The sequence below is a fragment of the Psammomys obesus genome, unplaced genomic scaffold (assembly GCF_907164565.1).
Source record: "Psammomys obesus unplaced genomic scaffold, mPsaObe1.curated_primary_1811, whole genome shotgun sequence".
Lineage (NCBI taxonomy): Eukaryota > Metazoa > Chordata > Mammalia > Rodentia > Muridae > Psammomys > Psammomys obesus.
Window position 1 is genome coordinate 16,147,179 of NW_026591086.1, and position 18,929 is coordinate 16,166,107.

General features: G+C 48.7%; 1 protein-coding gene across 1 annotated transcript; it reads right to left on the reverse strand.

The window, feature by feature from the left end:
• Positions 1–6,239: 6,239 nt before the first annotated feature.
• Positions 6,240–18,410, reverse strand: Rgcc (regulator of cell cycle). The gene is made up of 5 exons (XM_055609805.1): positions 18,246–18,410; positions 17,509–17,694; positions 9,427–9,534; positions 7,833–7,895; positions 6,240–6,603 (listed from the first exon to the last, which is right to left on the reverse strand). The coding sequence occupies exons 1-5, from the start codon at positions 18,292–18,294 to the stop codon at positions 6,596–6,598; spliced, it is 414 nt and encodes a 137-aa protein (XP_055465780.1). The 5' UTR covers positions 18,295–18,410; the 3' UTR covers positions 6,240–6,595.
• Between the last annotated feature and the right edge of the window lie 519 nt (positions 18,411–18,929).

Genomic DNA, 18,929 nt, shown 5'->3' on the forward strand with positions numbered 1-18,929 from the left:
TAAACTTCAGTGAACTTTGAACTTGAAGAAAAACCTTCCCTTCTTAAACAATGTGCTTTTCTTTTCATTCCACTTACCCCTGCAATTACTTCCACACCATTCAGAGAAGGTGAAAGCCATTAAAAACAAGGCTTGTGCGTAGCAGCTATGACAGCTTTTTTTTTTTTTTTTTTTTTTTAAATTTTCTCTCACCACAAACCTTCTTAGCCAGATATATTAACACAGGAAAATATTTTGGGATGTGGGTGTGGATGAAACACATCCTGGGGGAACAAGAAACAGCTCATCTGCCCTGCAGAGGAGAACAGCAAGTGTGGGGCCAGCACATATCAACCATGAAGCTGTTCCAGACCCAGGACTGAGCACCACGCTCTTCTCCTGGAGGGACAGAAGGCCTACAGAGGGAGGAGGCTCAGTCAGCAACAGCTCTTGGGCTCTAAGCCCTTTCCTAGCTCTCTGGGCTTTACAGACTCTGTCCTGTGTCATCCACCAAATATGAAGCAGTGGCTTTGGACCCATCTATGGTACACACTGTAGCTGAAGCTTCACTGTGCCTCAGGCATAGGAGGAGTCCATCGTGCCTGTGATATGAAGAAGAAGCATGCTGGACACAAGTCATTGGCTCTGAGTTTTGAGTTTTGTCATGACCCTGGGAGACAAGAAGTCACCTTTCTGCTTCACAAATAAAGCCATAGGGTTGCCAGATGTGGACTAGCTTGTTCACGGTCACACAGCTCTTATACAGTATCTGTGAAAGCTGAACCTGGTCTAGATTAAAAATCCCCCCCCCCTTCATTCTCACCACAGACTCATGAGGAAGTTTCATCAAAGCCCAGCCTTGACTGTCAGTGGCCAATCATCAGTACCGTCTCCCTTCAGCTCAGATATGATTTCTCATACCCGAGGCAAATGTGAGGTAGACTCCCTCAAGTCCTGATTCCTGAGGAAGAGACATGTCCTGGGTCCCTCCACCCCATTCCAAAGGTGGGGTTGCTACATGAATACTTGGGCTGGCGCTAAATTGTCTCACTTGTGGGTGTGTGCCATATTTTTTGTTTTGTTTTTCTCTAGCCACTCCTCTCAGAAATTAGAACAGAGTATTTCCACTCAAAAACACACCCTCATTGCCTGCGCACTATCCAATCTTGCTATATTCCAGAAAAGCCGGGTCACAGTCAAATGGTTTTCCAGGGGCATCCTGTCAACTCCTTCAGGTCTTGGAGAAGATTAATTTTAGCCTGTGATTAAGACTTGAATAAGGGATGCCATGTGAGCAGGGGTGACGTGTGTGTTTGTGTGTGTGTATGTGTGTGTGTGTGTAACTCATGTTGTGGGAAGGGACAGGCCTTTTCGACTTCCCCTGGCTCACAGATGAATGTAAGGACTAGAGGCAGAGCCATCCTTCTGACCAGGAGACAACCCTGCCCTGCTCATCTCTGGAAAGTTGGTGAGAAAGAAACCCCCAGCTCTTAATCTCTGATCCAACAACTTAGAACAACGCCCAAGAAACGCATGCACAAATGTATGTGACAAATCTCTAGGTGGGGCAGAGCATTCATGCTTTTCAAAGATAAATGGCATAACACGTTTTTCCAAAACAGATGAGGACCTTGCTAGCTCCTTGAAACACAGCTTTGGGAGCTCTAAAAACATTTAACATTCCCAGAACCTCAAGCCGTGACTCAGGCCACTTGTCCCTAAGTCACCATCCAACCAAGGCCTATAGGTCCCAGGCCACCCCTGCCATCCACCCACAGGTAAGAACCCATTCCTTTTCCCCAAGCCCATCACTCCCACCAGGCTGCAAAGCCTCATGCAGTGTCAAGCTCGGAACTCCAGGTCTCAGGAGCCCCAAAAGAAAGAATTGCAGTGCAGCCCCTCAGCTCCAGCATCAAAACATATGGAGAAAGCAAAGAGGTGCTGGTGTCCTATTGAGAAAAATGAGATTTACAGTCATGAACCACTATGCGCAGTTTTAAACTATGAAATTACTCAAAAAAGAAAGAATAGAAACTGCTGCTTATGAGCTTGGAGGACTGTGACTTCTTAGGTACAACAACGCAACTGCCAGCAACAAGAAGAAAAAAAAAATACTGGATTTCAACAAAACTAAATTTTATGCTTCAAGGACAGAACGTGGAAATATAGCTCTGTTGCTAAAACTCCTTAAGATACAATCTTCCCCTCTTCCTAAAGCCCCAGCAACAAGCCCCAGTTCTACCTAAGTTTACCTGGGGTAACCTATGGGTTTATTGGGCTTACTTCCAGAGAGATGGGTGAGAGGTTATGGGAAGGAGCTGGGTGACTAACTGGGGCAGCTGCCCTGGAGGCCTGCACCCAGCAGGGATAACGGCTGCCCCCTGGCTATGCAGATGAAGTCCCCCTCCCTTCAGCCTTCTACACTAACACCCTCCCACCCTCCCCCAATACCCTAAGGTCATTGCAATTAGGCAGGATTGCGTACAGCTGGCTTGGAGGGCGTGGCTGGATACCAGGTGAGGGTCCCCTGACCCTCCCTGCCCCCTTCTCTCGGAGGGAAGTAAAAGTCAGCAGGCCCAGAGGTGAGGATGCTTTGTGAGATGACCTCCTGAAGACGGTGGAAGGACGCCCAGTACAACGCGCACAAGAGAAACTATTGTTCAAGTCACATAGCTGGTGAGGAAGGAACCTGTACCCAGAATGCAAGGTAATTTCCTACAGCTCAACACTGAAAACAGAAGCCATTAGGCACGTGCGAAAACATCAGACAGGAGCTGCAAGACAGGACTCCTTGCCCAGTGGGCCAGTCTTCAAATAGAGACAACATCACATTGGATCAGGACTCGGGGCAGTGGGAGGCCCCATCTACAGCTGGGAAATGTGGCATCCATACAAATATTTGCCCATGGATGCTAATGAGAGTGTTACCCATCAGGTGAAAAGAAGAAACCCAAGTGGCATCCATTAACTAACAGTTGTATAAACAGAATGTGACATATCCACGTGGTGGAATATTATTTTGCTATTAAAAGGAATGCCACGTGGGTTAACCTTGAAAACATGCTAACAGAAGAACACTATAATTTCATTTAATGGGTCTAGGATAGGCAGATTCATGCAGAGAATGAACAGCGATGATGGCTGTAATATCTGTGGATATGCTAAAAGCCACGAAGCTAGAGTTTTAGCCTGTGAGTCATATTAAAAGAGAGAGAGAGAGAGAGAGAGAGAGAGAGCCAGTGAGATGGTTCAGCAAGTAAAAGGCATTTGTTGCACAAGCCAATGTAATCCCTGAAACCCATGGAAAAGTGGAGGGAGAGAGACCTCACAGACATGCATTCCGACCGCCCCCCCCAAAAAAACTGTGGTACATGTGTGCATATCACACAGACACACACACACACATAAAAATAAAGGTTTTTTTTTAATTAAGAGAAAATGTTTGCATTGACCACAAAGCTTTCCTAGAAGAGTGAGGAAAAGAAAAAGGAATCTTTTCACAATACCCTAAAAAAAATAACAAATCTTTCTTTTGTTTTGGTTTGGTTTTTGGTTTTTTCGAGACAGGGTTTCTCTGTGTAGCCTTGGCTGCCTTGGACTCGCCTTGTAGACCAGGCTGGCCTCCAATTCACAGCGATCTGCCTGCCCCTGTCTCCCTGAGTGCTGCGATTAGAGGCGTGTATCCCCACAGCCAGAATTTTTTTTTTTTTTTTGCGGGGAGTTGGGGGAGGAGCAAAGATCAAATCTTAACAGTTTCCAAACATGCATTGCTCTGTGATTTTTACCACTGTAGGGGCATCAGAGAAAAGACTCAACAGCGCACGTTGATCCAGGGTGGCCTCTCCGTACTAATCTGGAAAAACGGTGACTGAACGTGTGAAGCGGCTGGCAGTACAACACAGAGAGAAAACTCGAACACCTGGAGACCGCCATCTCTTAACAGTGAAAAGAACGTAACAGAGGCATGAGCCGGTAGGCCGCAGTGCGACTGTCTGTCCTTATCAAGTCTTAGGACTGTGCCTTACCCCTTGGGTTACGCTATACATGACCTGAAGCACGGTAGGCTCGCACCAGCGTCACCGCGAATACGTAACGTGTCCCACGTCCACACCGTGACGGCTGTGACGTCACGAGGTGCGGGTCCTCTTCCTGCTCTGTTGTAACCCACGGGACTGTCATCCGCACCCTGTGACTGTGTGTGTGGCCCTACCTTGTTTTCTGCTGCTTCGATAAAATCCTGACCAAAAGCACCGGGAGGACGAAGAGGATTTGTGTGTCTCACGTGTCCTGATGACTCGGGGGAACCCAGGGCAGGACCGCAAGCAGCAGAGGCAGGAGCCACGGGAGGGACGCTGCTTACTGGCTTACCCTCCGTGGCTTCCTCGGTTTGCTTTCTTCTACCTCCCAGGATCACGGGCTCAGTGGTAGCACTGCCCAGAATGGGCCGGGCCCTCCCACAGCAATCGCTAATCAAGCAAATGCCCCAAAGATGTGCCCACAGGCCAACCTGATGGGGGCAGCGCCCCACCTGTGGTTCCCTTCTCTCAGGTCACGCCAGGTTTACAGAACCAACCGGCACAAGGAAGGCAGACTGGCACTCGTGTCCGCAGCGCATACGCCAAGACAGGAACGAACAGAGCGCAGCACAGGCTCTGGGTGAGGATGACCCGCAAATTCGTGAACTGCTCCACGCTTTTCATTTTCCTCAGTGGTGCAGCCACTGAGACGTTGCTCTCCCCTCTGGAATAAGCCCACCCACACGCGGGCAAGAAACTAATCAAACTCTGGACCGCACAAAAAGAAGATACGAAGAGGGTGTTATAGCGGGAGAGGAGGAGAACGATGGAGGAATTGGGGTGTGTGAAAATGACTAAAATTTATTATATAAATATATGAAACGATCAAACAATAAAAGGAAAAATAAGTCAAAGTGGGTTGTTTGTTTGTTTTTATTTATTCTTTTGTGTCTGAGTGTTTTTTCTGCAGCTATGTCCAGGCAGCACATGTGTGTCTGGTGCCTGAGAATGACGGGCTGGCTTTAGATTCGCAGAACTAGAGTTACAGATAGTGTTGTGCAACCTTATGGGTGCTGAGAATTCTACCTGGGCCCTCTGGAAGATCAACCAGTGTTCTCAACTGCTGAGCCATCTGTCCAACCCCTGTAGGTATGTTTGCCTAAATGTTTGTGCACCAATCCATGCAGTGCCATAGGAGACCAGAAGAGGATGTCCTGTCCCCTGAGACTGGAGTTTATGAAAGGTGTGAGTGGCATGTGGGTGTGCTGGCCACTGCACCCAAATCCTCTAGAAGAGCAGCCAGTGCTCTTAACCACTGAGGCATCTCTCCAGCCCTACAAAGGAATGTTTTATTTTTCAAGTATTTTTTAAACTATTTAGTTTATTTATTCATTTCACATCCCAATCATAGCCCCTTCCCTTCTCTCCTCCCAGTCCCACCCTTCCTTCCTCTTTCACTTTCCCTCCCTATCCCCCCTTCCCTACCCCTCAGAAAACAAAAACCACCCACCACCAACCCTCTCCAGCACACCAAGTCACATCAGAACTGAGCACATCCTCTTTCTTGGTGGCCTGGCAAAGCAGGCAACAGAGTCCATGTTAGGGACAGCCCCTACTTCCCTTACTAGGGAGCCCACATGGAAACCAAGCTCCCCATCAGCTACATCTGTGTAAGGGGCTGAGGTCCAGTCCATGCATGGTCCTTGGTTGGTGCTTCAGTTTCCACATCCCTACCCCCTAACCCCTGCCTGACCCAGGTTAGTTGGCTCTGCTGGTCTTCTTGGGGATTTCCCGCCTCCTCCAGGTCCGTCTACCTTTCCCCTCACTCTTCCATAACACCCCCTGAGCTCTGCCCAATGTTTGCCTGTGAGTCTCAGCCTGTTTCCATCCACTGCTGGGTGGAGCCTCTCAAAGGACAGCTATGCTAGGCTCCGGTCTGCAAGCATAGCAGAATGTTGAAAATAAGTGTCAGGGGTTGGCTTGCTCCCTTGGTGTGGGTCTCAGGTTGGGCCAGGCATTGGCTGGACATTCCCTTAGTCCCTGCTCTGTTTTTATTCCTGTACATCTTGTAGCCAGGGTAGCAGAGTAAATTTTGGGTAGAGGTTGGTGTCCCCCTTAAGAACGTGAGGGTTACAGTGCAGGGAGTTCCACAAAGCTGAGTAACCTCCAGCCAGCATAACCACAGCACATGGCATTCTCACTAGAAAGCTACTGACAGAAATTAGACAGCTTCCAAAGCACAGATTCCAGTTTAAATTTTATTTGTATACAAAAATATATTATGATGGGAAAGCTTATTATGACCTCCAACTATATATAAGTAATTACAAAATCTCCATAAAAGCACTTTGAATTATAGACAAGCTATGTTTAAGGAGTATAAACACATTAGATAGATCATCTGTTGGACATGCTGCAGGCAGGTTAGCAAAGTCAGTGTCACTGTCTGAATTGCCTGGAGATAGGCCCAACGGCTAATGTTAGGGTGAGCCTCAGCTCTGTCCCCTCCTGCGACAGATTCTAGTAGCCGACTTTGCCAGGTCCTTGGAGTGCTCCAGAATTTCAACTCTTGTGGCATATGGCTCCCCAAACTCCTTGCTTCACATACCTGAAGAGAGGACACAGAGTGAGTTAGCCCTGCCAGAGGCTCACAACCCCCACGCTTAACCACATCACATAGTCTCAGACGGGCATCAAAAACAAAGCTAATGGCAGGTTCCCCCTGTGCAGTGTATGTCTGGGTAACTGGGATGGCTAGGAGGCAGGCTACAATTTGCATAAAGCAGACAGGCTTGTTACATGGACCTAATACAAATTGTGCTGCAATTAGAATAATCTCTGTCAAAACAGGCCTAGGTCCGATGTAGGTGGTGATGCAACAGTAAGAAAAAAGGGGGCAATAAAACCATCAAGCAAATACAGAGTGAGAGAGTATTAAGCACATGGCTATTTCATGTTCATGACTGTTTCTTAAATTAACCTCTCTCTGGGCTTAAATTTTTAGATTTTTACCTATCCAACAGAGTAAAAACACGAGAGTACTTACTTCCTACTGAAAAATGATCACTTTCACAAAGTAATTAAGAAGCCAGAACAAAAATTCTTCAAGGCTCAGCAAGTCCCCCATGAGGGGAAATGCTGACACCAGCAACTCTGTAGGCTAGGGCTGGGGTCTGGGCTGGGGCTGTTCTTCCTGAAATCCTGTCCTTCTGAAGTAGAGCTTACAGACAGTGTGTCAGGCCCTTCTTCTAACACTCTACCTCCCCATCGCAATTTTGATTTGATATCTTCAGTTTGGGGCCACACAAAATAGCTATCGACAGTGTAATTCCCAAACTCCAAGCGCATATCTGCATAGTGAATCTGGGTCACTGGTGGCATGAGTTTCCCAGGGCACATTGTCTATTTGGCACTCAACTCTTACAAAAAGTCAGACCTCCCTCTCTCAGCAGGCTCTTGATCAAACCTGGGCAAATTACCCTGAGTAGACCCCTCTGGCTTGCTGGAAGAATGCATGTGTGACCAATCCACTCTCTTCCCCCAGGACTGGCAAGCCATCACCTCAGTAAAGCTCTCACTCTCCACTTTCTAAACAGGTCAATGTACGCTGACCCGTTCGGAACAGTTGGGACTGTGCAATTTTCTTGCACATTCTAGCTACAACTCTGGCTACTTTCTTGGCTTTCTGAGCCACTGGGGTCCTATTTCTATACCTAGAGCAACCTTATGATGGAACTTCCTGCCTGTAGGCAAGCTGGGAAACATCACAGCACATTATCAAAAAGGTGTGGCTCAGTGTTCTTTGGTGGATGTTTTAAACACCCAGCATGTACTCACTTGCTAATGTTCTGTCCAGATCGGCAATGAAGTCTTCAAGCTCTTTTGTGTCGCCTAATTTGGCTGCAAAAGAGAAAAGAGTTGAGCTTCCCTCTCGGACACAGTTGATAGGGGATTTTCTCAGGGATTATGGAGTCTCTGGATTACGGAAACCTGTTGTCTTCAGAGGGCTCCTGGGAGTGTGCCCTTAGCTCCACATTTACTTTCATTTCAGCAACTGACCTGGAGGCTGGCTTTAGCATTACCATCCTACCCACCTTCCTACGCTGGAAGATGGGTTTCTCAGTGTCTTAAAAATCTGGAAGACCGTGAGGGGGAGGAATTTGTGTGGTCCTCCAAGGTGACTGACATGTGGGGAAAGCTACAGTTTTGTGTCAAAGTAGAACAGGGACCAGGACAGTCTTACTTGACTCATCACAGAGCTTTTGTCTAGGCGTTGCTGTCTCTGCAGCCAGAGGAATACACTTCCCTTATATATTTTATTTTCTTCTGTATAGTTTGTCATTCATGCTTTCCTTGAAACGCATTGCTAAATATTTTCTTAGTCTTATCGCCTTTGCTGGCTACAAACAGCTCATTGTTCTTAGCTTTCAGGTCCACTCACCACAAGGGGCTTTTTTTTTTTTCTCCTTCAGTGATTTCCACCTCTGGAGGATCAGGTAGCAGATCTGAGCACTGTTTAAGCCCGTCTCTAGAGTGCTCTATCCGTGAGTCCACAGATCCATTACAGAGCGGAGGCTGGACAATGGCTGGGTCCCCAGTGGCTGCTAACATTTACATTGAGAAGGGAATTTAAAAATATCTCTTTCAAGAAAGAGGGAAGTTCTGTTTGAATGCCAGATGGAGACAAGTGATGGAATCTTCACATTTCTTTTAGAGCTGGCTCCATTTTTACTGCACTTTGCAACTATTTTCAGCAAGTTCAACTTTCCTTGGAGGGGGACCTCCTTTTGTTCTCAAAAGGGCATCTGTCCAGTATAACAGAACATTCAGCTCTCTAGATGGTGAGACTTGGCCAGTTCCAAAAACTAAGAACTGGTCCATGAATCTTTAAACCCTCTTTAGTCTATTAATATCTAAGCAGAGACAGGGTGGAGCTGTTGTTTTGAATCCTGTTCATTTTAATCTTGTTTTTTTTTTTTTTTAAAAATCTATTTATTTATTTGATATGTGTGTATATGTATGTATGCATACATGTTCCAGAGATCAAACTCAGCTTGTCAGGCTTAGCGGCAAGTACCCTTCCTCACTGAGCCATCACAGTGACCCCATGTTAGATCATTCTTGTCCCATAATGACAGCTGCTAAATTGGTCTCCCAAAGGCACTGGGGTAAACAGATAATGAAATTAAAAAAAGAATCAGGATTGCTGAGTTCCACATTCTGAAACCAAGCTAGTATGGGAGGAAAATGAGAAGCACTCCCCTCTGCCACAAGACATGTGGCCCAAATCCCACGGAACAACACATTTCCATCTGCCCGCCCCAAACCATTTCTCCTGTCTATTTGCTTTGTATGCTGTCAGAGCCTTGTTGAGGATAAAGGAAAAGGGAAGAATAAAAGAGCAGAGAAACGGTCCAATCGGTGAGCTCACCTTTCCGAGGAGTGACAGTGGAGGACAGCAGGGCAGGAGTGGAGTCGGTTGGAGAATTCAGCTTCTCATCACTGAAGGTGAAGCTGTTCCTGCAGAGCGAGTCTGCACCTTGAAGGAAGGAAGCCATATTCATCAGGGGCTGTCCTCACCAACACACACTTGCCAGTGTAGGTCCATAGTACCCAGAAGTGAATTTCCCAAAGAATCAGATGCTACAGGTATATATTAAAGAAAGCAAACCAGTTTCCCATCTAGGACCCCCAACGATCTAAGGCAGGGAAGTGTGTGTGTGTGTGTGTGTGTGTGTGTGTGTGTGTCTAGTACAGTGGCAACTCTTGTTCTTCTAAAAAAGTAGGATGGATCAATAGGCCCTGACCTCTGCTACACAGGAGTCTACTGGCCAGCTCTCAAGCCAGGTCCTGGCTGCTGGGATGAGGGTTGGAATATGATGTAGCTTAGTTGGCGGGGTGCTTATCCAAAAGGCATGAATCCCCAGCACCACATAAATTAGGCACAGTGGTGAAAGACTAGGAGTTAGACAGACTCCCTGGTAGGCAGACGAATAGGCAGAGGGCTCACGGTTAGGTAACAAAGGTGATGAACTTCCAAGATGGCTGGCTTCTTCCTCAGCCTCCTGGCTTGAGACAAAAACCTGGCAGCTTAAACCAGAAGGCCCTGCAGGCTTGTCTCCCACTGGCAGGCACCCTGCTGGACTGGCTCAACAAGTTCAAGGCTGGATCACGACCTGTTACCCAAGAGTTGTGGGCCAATCCACCATTCTATCTTTCTTCAAACTGACCAACCCAAAATCAGGGGAGGAAAACTCCGCAGAGTGTTAAAAAACAAACAAACAAACAAACAAACAAAAAACCCAGCCCTCAGGAAGAGACTGAATTTTGGGGCTTCTGCTTTAGAGAGGGTCTTTTCTAGCTGTGTGTCTGCTGCCTGTGTGTTCCCCCACCTCCAGGGACCACCATTTTTCAACTGCTAACTCCGTCTGCTCTGGTCTCAGATCTCTACACCATTCCTGTCGCACACGAGATTTTTTTCCCCTGCCTTTTGATTCTTTAACTGGCAGAGAAAACAAACCCGAGCAAGACCCCTGGACTGTACCAGGGGCACACCAGTTAGGAGTACACCAGTTATCCCAGTGCTCTGGAGGTAGAAACAAGGGGATATCCTCAGCTACATACTGAGTTTGAGGCCATCCTGACACCTGGAATACATAAGACTCTTGTCTTCAATAAAGAAAAAGGCATGTGGATGAGGGTGGGGGTGGGGGCGGGCAGGGGAGATCAGAGATGACTCAACAGTAAGAGCCAGCTGCTTTTCCAGAGGACATGAGTTCAGTTCCCACCTAGCAGCTCACAACAATCTGTAACTACAGTTCTAGGGATCGAATGCCCTTTTCTGGCCTCCATGGGCACCAGGCACACAAGTTGTGCACAGATGTGCACACAGGCAAAACACACACACACACACACACACACACACACACAAATCAAATTTAAACGCTCAAAATACAGCATTTTTTTTTTTTCATGAAAAATGTTCTCTTCCTTCTAAACACCTTTCAAATATAAACACAATGTTGGGCCCATGTCTAATAACTTTTTTCCTTCCCTGCTCGTAAAGTCTTGATCACACAGTTCCTCAAGATTCTGAACGCTTCTTGTCTCTGAGAGACAGGAGTCAGAAACAAAGATTGTTTTTGTTCTTGGCTGTTCGTCCATTACAATCAAGGGACAGCACAGCTTCTTCTGTTCTTACGCCCCAAATGTCAGAGCAGCAGGCAAAGTCCCAGCCAGGCGGGGCTGCGCCAGGGCCAGCAACAGCTCAGCGACTGAGTGTTCAAGGGTGCTTAAAAGAAACCATATTCTGGGCCTCTGTTTATCTCAATAAGACAGAAAGGTGGACTGGACAATCGTTCCAATTCCTCCCTGTTCTGAGATTTTGAGTCCTGCCGAGGAGGAAGGAGCCAGCCCTGCAGAGAGCTAACATGAGGCTCAGAGAGAGAGAGAGGTTAACGGAAGCAGGATGTGGTCCCTGAGGTGGTTAAAATGGAAAGCAAAGCCAGCCAGGGTGCAGGAGGAGCTCAGGAAAGGCCCTTCAGGTGAGCAGCTGAATAATGAGGGCCTGGCCCGGTCCCTGCTCCCCCTGGAAGGCTCCTGTCCTTCAAGCCATTTCCCTTTAATTTAGGGAGAAGAAAAACATCTTGCTTTAGTGCCATTAACTCCAAATGAACTTTTTTATAGATTATTTTTTTACAGAATAAAAGGAAATCGGGTTTCCGAAAGACGTTTCTAGTCATGTGAGAATTGTTCTCTATCCCTAAAAGGCTGCCACATCTCAAGTTACCTTGTCAGGCTCCGCTTCCTCTGCCTTCTGACCAAAGTGATCCAGCTGCCCTCTTGTCATCTTTTCTGGCCTAAATGCCCACCTAGCCCACTTTTTCAAACATGCCCAGAAGATCCTTAATGAGAGCCTCACAGTCTTTCCTTCCTTCCTTCAAGAGTTCCAGTCCAGGTCACCTTAAAGAACTACAGTGATTTTTCAGGGCTTTGATGAGGTCCTCAACGCTGAACCTTAAACCCATACTTCTCCTCCAAAAATATCCTAACTCAGACCCACCGGCCCCTAGAATGCTGGTCCTTAAAATATGTGGCCAGCTATGTTCCAGCAACACCAAGAACACCATTGATCACTCCCACTGTGACTGCCCTGTCTTGTGATGAAGAAACAGGTCTGGCCTCAGCCCTACCTCCCAAGTGTACTTGACCAAGGGACACTCCGTGGCCCTCCTGTCGATATCTCTTAGGACGCTGGAACTCTCTAGAGCTTGGCTTGGAAGCCCTTCTGCTTTTTTTTTTTTTCCAGCCAAGTCCGCCTGCAGAATAACAGTAGCAGCAGCAGTGCCCTGCACGCAGAAAAGTACGCCACGCATAACTGTTACAGCCCCCCAGAGAAGCGCCACTGTTTACCACTGTCACTAACCAGGGAGGCTCGCCACTGACACAGACTGAGAAACGTATGGAGAGAAGATAGAATCATCTTCAGGGGAAAGAAAACCACAGAGAGACCCAGGGGAGCAGGCTAGGAGCCAGGAGGGAATACCAAAGCCCTTGGCACCTTATCCTTGTCTCTGAAAGACATCCAAAATGATCGTCCTATCATCAGAGCAGAGTTGCAGCTCTGAGACTCGCCGGTCTGGAGCTTAAAGGTCTCCCCGCTCTCTATCTCTCAGAACAGCTGGCACTTAAGAGCCAGCCGCTTTCAATGCCACACCTCCTTCCACCCCACCCTGACTACACCACGGTCCCTAACTCTGAACTTCATTTCTGTTCCGCTCCAAATCTCCAGAACATTTACATCCACATATAATCATGCTTCAGGATTAGGGATGGGGACATACCAGGTTGGTTCACCTTCTAAGCAATCGGACCAACTATTTATTGCCGGCTGCTTAAAGAAGCAATAGCTTCAACATGGAAAAGGCCATTACAAACGAGAATGACAGAGAAAAGAATATCCAAAGTGAAGGAGAGCTCAAGGCAGACAGCAAGGAGAGGCTGTGGGGAGGAAGCCACAGGCTCAGGGGACCATCCTGGCTTGCCTTTGAGCCTTCAAAATCTAATCCATATGATAAATTTCTTAACTCAAGCATTTTTCTCAAGGTCAGAAAATATAGACAGAATCCAGTTTTTACATGACGAATAAATTCAGTAAGGCAGACTGTTCCATGAGTAGTTGCCTCATTGCTAATGAACTCACAGTGCTCTCACAACTGCTTTCACAAAAAGGGGATAAAATAAAGCATCTATATAAACATACAGACACAGAGGCAGGTTGCCATAACCTGTGCTCACTTCCTTTCTCCCGGCTCCCCCACCACACACACACTCACACACACACATACACACAATCTCACATCCTGTCAGTTCATTACCACACCATGGTTCTACCCTCTTTCTATGTCTTCACCCACCCTAGGCCAACTCCAGCCTCTAGTCTGCTTGACTCCAAGTCGCTGAAGCTATGCCACTGTGGAGACGGCAGGGGAGAAGAAGCAGTTACAACCTAGGTGTTCTGTTCCAACCTAGGTTTCACGCTGTGGCTTCAAAAGGATTTAATTTTCGAGTTCCTAGCAAAATGAAGAACAGCAAGCCCAGGAAGATGGGCATTATCATTGAGCCCAAAAAGAATCAAGAGATTTTGAGCCCTGGCTTCCTGCTGTTTTCGGATTGTAATAACTTTTTTTTTTTTAAGTTTCCCTTCAGAGGTAAGCAAGAACAAACCCACAACACAGAGATACCCAAACTCTGAACTTTTTTACCCAGTATTTGCCCTCCACAGGCTTCTACTAAGAGCCCGCGTGAACAGAATCGCACACTGGAGGCAGATGAAGAGGTAAGCAAGGCCCAAGCTCCTCTTCTGTTCACTCTCTTAGAACTCTAGTTCTTGTAATAATAATATTCAGCCAGGCTGATAAAATGACAGCAGCGTGTCTCTGGCTGATAGTACATACATGATTGCTGCCCCTCCCTGCTGTCTGGGGTTGTTATTAATTGTTGATCAAGAAACTCAGCAGTGATGGTTTGGAACCATTATGTGTGGTAGAATACACCTTAAAACATCTACTTTAGACTGCTTCGAAGGCCCATCTCACTTGTACCAAATTCCCACTACAAATGTCCTTTAGATTCCTGGTCCCTTTAATGAACTGAAGTCTCAAGATTCTGAGACTGAGTCTAAGGGAGCATCAAAAGAAACAAAAGCATATTACATACACAAACCTCTAAATTTAGGCATACCTAGCAAGTGTACAAAACTCCATAGCACAAACAGAAGCTTTGTTTAAAAGAAAGGCATAGATACATACATTTTTTAAATTTTAGTTTGGGGGGTTGGGAGGAAGGTAATTTAGGGTTAGAGTTAGCATGTGCTACTCCAGAGAAGAGTAAAACCACAGACCCTGAGCCTTGCCCAGAGCGCCTGTAAATATAGAACAATCCCACACATCTACAGCCAGCGAACTATAGTAATTAACCAAGAAAAAGAAAGCCCTGTGTCTGTGTCACTGTTCCCATAGGGAAAGGCAGAGATGTGGGGTCTTTCTTTTCCTCCAGTTCTAAGTTATGACAGTCTCAGTGAAGTGTGGCACAGCGAGAAAGTCCCAGGTTTTTGTTTGATCATTGTGGCCCAGCTCCCCTCTGGAATGTCCCCGACCCTCTGAGATAGTTTGCCAGGTATTGGAATATAAGACCTGTTGCTCACTCAGTTCCTAATGTGGTACTAGGTGTCCAGAGGGCCTCTACCTGGCCTCATCCACCCACATCTCAACAAGTTCAAGCTCCTGGCTCCTCAGTTCAATTAGCCACTAGCTTGGTAACTATCATTTTGGTTTCTGGGGTCCCTAAGTTCTCCTCTCTCAGGGCCAGATCAGACCATTCTAAACAGAAATATGTAGATATTCTTAGTCTCGATACACTAAAAAACCCATCTTATTGTTCGTCCTAAATACCTACAACACCATCATAGCCACAGCAAGCACAGTAGACTCCAGACCTCTCCTATTAAACAGCAGAACACTTCCCCTCTCAAGGGGAAAGTTTATGTGAAACCCCAATATTTAAGAAACACACGTGGTTTCATCTCTTAAAGCTTAAGTCAATATAATAAACTGTTTATAAAGTCAACCAGTACAAGCATAAAGTGGGTTAAAATTTTATTAAACCCACTTAAGGACTCATGCTGTACTTTCAAAGTAAAAATCACTGAAAGAGCTGGGTCTACCAAAGCACGCCTTTAATCCCAGCACTCAGGAGGCAGAAGCAGGAGGATCTCTGTGAGCCTAAGGCCAGCCTGCTTTACATAGTGAGTTCTCAGACAGCCAGAGCTACATAAGACCCTGTCTGGAAAGAAGGTAAATAAATAATATATACAGATAGATAGATGATAGATAGATAGATAGATAGATAGATAGATAACCTGTCTGTGCTCTGTTACTTTATCAACAAAATTAATGAAGATAAAAGTGCCTAGCAAGTAGGACTGTGTAAAGATTATGTGTGATAACATTCAGAGGACAGCAAGAGATGACTGATAACAAGAGCTAACAAGTTATGCTCATAGCAACCCTAGTGAGGACTTGGTAAAAGTAAGCTAGCTGCTGCTGCTGCCATATAGACCCTGTTGGCCTCTCTGGAGAGCTAAGTTTCAGTGGGTTGAGCCTCTGCCAGGCATTCTCTCCCAAACAGATAAGTACATATAACAAATGCCTGCGCTCCAGTCCTGGACACCAGTTAAAACACACACTGTGTGTCCTTAAAAAAGCATTAAGATATACACAAATCCCCACCAAGACTATTTCTAAGCAGTTGTGCGGGGAATACGCTACACTGACAGCAGAGGCCAAGGTCAGCTGCGCTCTCTCAGACCCTTCCCATTGCTTCTCTAACAGCCAAACCAAAAGCTTAAGTTAATGACAAAAGCAGAGATGGAAGTACGCAGAGATGTACCTTAAGAAAAACTACAAATCCTGTTAACCATCTCCCAAACCTATCTCCCAAGAATGTCTCTTCTGCATCCCCCCTTTAATTCAGCCAAAGGCAGTCCTTGGCCGCAAAGCAGCAGTGGCAGACTCAGCCTTCTCCTCAGTGGAGGAGAGAATTTATCCATGATGAGTAACTTGTTCCTGTACCCAGTGGAAGAAGATACATCCAAGTTGCGCCACAGTCATAAAGACAAATTTAAGGCTTCACTTGAATGCTGAGAATAAGCTACCAGGCCATTAGCATCAAAACGCAAAAGGTCTGAATGGGAATGAACTGCTCACCCGCCCCTCTTCCAACCCCCTCCCTAAGTCACGTGGTGGTCTACCCAAGCTGCTGAGGAAAATCAAACTGGAGCTCAGATTTCTGACTCAAGTCCTGACCAGAATGTCAGGTTATCATCGTTGTCAGGAAAGGACGCTCTACCTTCTCGGGAGCACGGCTCAGGTCTCACACTGAATCTTCCTTCATTCACTAACAAGGAAGAACTGTCTAGACTTCAAAACAATAACATGTCTTTTACTCCCAGAATCAGGGACAGCACAGCTGGCGATGTCTGAGCCTGTAGCCTGTCTTAGGGACTAAGTGCTCATGAACAAACTGAATTTAAAGCTCACATTGAAAAGCTGTGAATATTCAAGCCGGGATTTGAAAACAGTTGTGTAATAAGAAAAGTCAGGTGTTGTGGACAGAGGTATTGTGGAAAAGGTTATCAGGATGAACCTTTACAGGCAACCTGGAGGGTGGGCCTGCCTGAAACCCTGTACTTGAACTCAGCAGCCCAGAGGGGGTTGTTTCAAAACTGCCCGGAGGTCAGCAGCAAGTGAACGAAGTTATTTCAAAAATGCTAAAAACAGCAGCTTATGAAATCATTTTGGTTTCACAAATGTTTCATTATTGTGCTCACCCGTGTCCCCAAGTCCCCCAACACCCATTCTGGAAAAGGAAAGGGAGCCGGAGCCTGCTGTTCGTTTACTGTCTGACTAGCATTCAAGAAGCCCTACCTCTGCTCCCCTCCCCGCCCACCCATCCGGCGCTGCCTAAACTAAATGTGGCGGCACTCCACTCTAATTCCAGCGCCCTGAAGCCCAAGGAAGGAGGATCAGGGGTTTGAGGTCATCCTCAGCTACAGAGATGGTCCCAGGAGGATCTCAATAAAATAAAAAATGAAGAGCAGGGAGAAAGGTGGGAAAACTGTTGGAAGGCCTGGCCGGGCTTCCGGGAGTTCTGGCTGGCTGCACCAACCCTCCGGGCCTCATGACACACACCTGCCGTGAAGGTAGACCCACAGTCCTCCAAGATTCCCCAGCAGGATGGCCTTCATGGCTCCAGCACACCCGGGCATTCAGTCTCAGAAAGACGACTCTCCAGGCACCCCGGAGGAGGTGCAGATCCTCCGGCCCTCGACCCCTCTGGCCCTCGACCCCGTGCCTCAGTTTACAGATCTACGGATAACCCGGCTGACCCTAGAGCTCCCGGGGGGGGGGGGGGGAGGAGGGAAGGGCACCGACTCCCACGGGGCTTGACTTACTCTCGGAGTCGCTGAAGCCGCTGCTGTCACTGACGCTGGCGCTGCTGCGCCGCTTCATGCGCTCCAGGTGCTCCTCGTAGTGGAAGTGGCGCTCGTGGAAGGGCGACGCGAAGTCGGCCAGCACGGCGTCGAACTCGCAAAGCACGTCCGTCAGGTCTGCGGCGGCCGCGGAGTCCATGGCCGGGGCTGGGGATGGGGGTGGGGGGCACAGGGCGCTCAGTGGCTGGGAGAGGGGCGTGGGGTGGGGGCAGGGCATCAGGAGGCGCGACCACCTCTCCCCAGGATGGCTCACTCCATCCCTTGACCTCTTAGTCACCCTCCGGGGCAAAGCGCCCGCCCACAGACGCGGACGAGACAGGCGGCCTCCGTGGGTGGAGAAGTCACCTCGCCCACCCCACGCGCTTCCCCCCTGGTGCCCACGCTCGCTCCCTGGAGCGCGTGGCGGCGGGAAGTCTGAGTCACGAGCACCCGTTACGTGTCAGACTCCGGTCCCTTGTCCCGCGTGGGAGCCTAAACTCGCCTCGGACGAGGGGGTCCGGGGATGGGGTGGCCAGGGTGATGGATGGAGAGGGAGGGTGGGCGGGGGGAAGGGACCATCGCGACCCCTATCCGCTTGCCCCAACCTGCAGGCTCGGGCTCTCGGGGCGGGGGGGTGTCTGTAGCTTAGCGTGGACGCGGTTCCTGGGTTCGATCCCTGGGCGCAGCGGCGAAGGGGGCGCCCCCAAACCGGCACTCACCTGCGGCCGCGGCCGCCGCGGGGCTGCTCTGCGCCGAGGGCGGCTTCATGGGACGGCTGCTCGACGACACGCGTGGGGGGGGATGCTGCGAGCTGCGGGCCCCGGTGGCTGCTGCCTTCGCTCCTGGCCGAGCCTGAGAGCCAGCTCCTCGCCTGCGCCGCCACCCGCCGGCTGCGCCGTCTTGTAGGCACGGTCAGGGGCGGGGCGGGGCGGGGCGGGGCGGCTGAGTCAGTCCCAGACGACCTAGGGGACGCCCCTGTCCCCCCCCGCCGTGACCCCCGCCGCCGCCCTCGCCACGCGCCCGCCGCCGGAGAACCGCAGTGACGACTTGTGTCGCTGGGGCCCAGGTTACCGCCCCAAATATTTATCCGCCGCTCTCTCCGCCACCCTGACAACCCGGCCCACGGAAGTGCTTGGCCGGCACCACAGCCCTCCAAGAAGTCTCTACCCTGCTTCCCGCCTTCCGGCCCAGCCTCCTGGAGCCTCAGTTTCCTCATCTGCGAGACGGAACTGCAAACGCAGAGCCTCCTTGCTTGCTGCAAAAAATTACAGGAGCCCGGGGCCTCAGCAGGCCAGAGTCCCCACCTGATTTTCTCAAGGACAGCTGAGGGCCGTGGGCCGAGGTGATCTCAGAGCGCCTGGATGGATGCATTCTACACAGGGTCCGCATGAACGAGCTATCCG

Coding starts and splice junctions, on each gene's coding strand:
- Rgcc (XM_055609805.1), bottom strand. CDS start 18,294: ATGAAGCCGCCCTCGGCGCAGAGCAGCCCCGCGGCGGCCGCGGCCGCA. Junction 17,695..18,245: donor CGCGGCGGCCGCGGCCGCAG/GTGAGTGCCGGT, acceptor CCCCATCCCCAG/CCCCGGCCATGGACTCCGCG. Junction 7,896..9,426: donor CACTGTCACTCCTCGGAAAG/GTGAGCTCACCG, acceptor TCTCTTTTGCAG/CCAAATTAGGCGACACAAAA.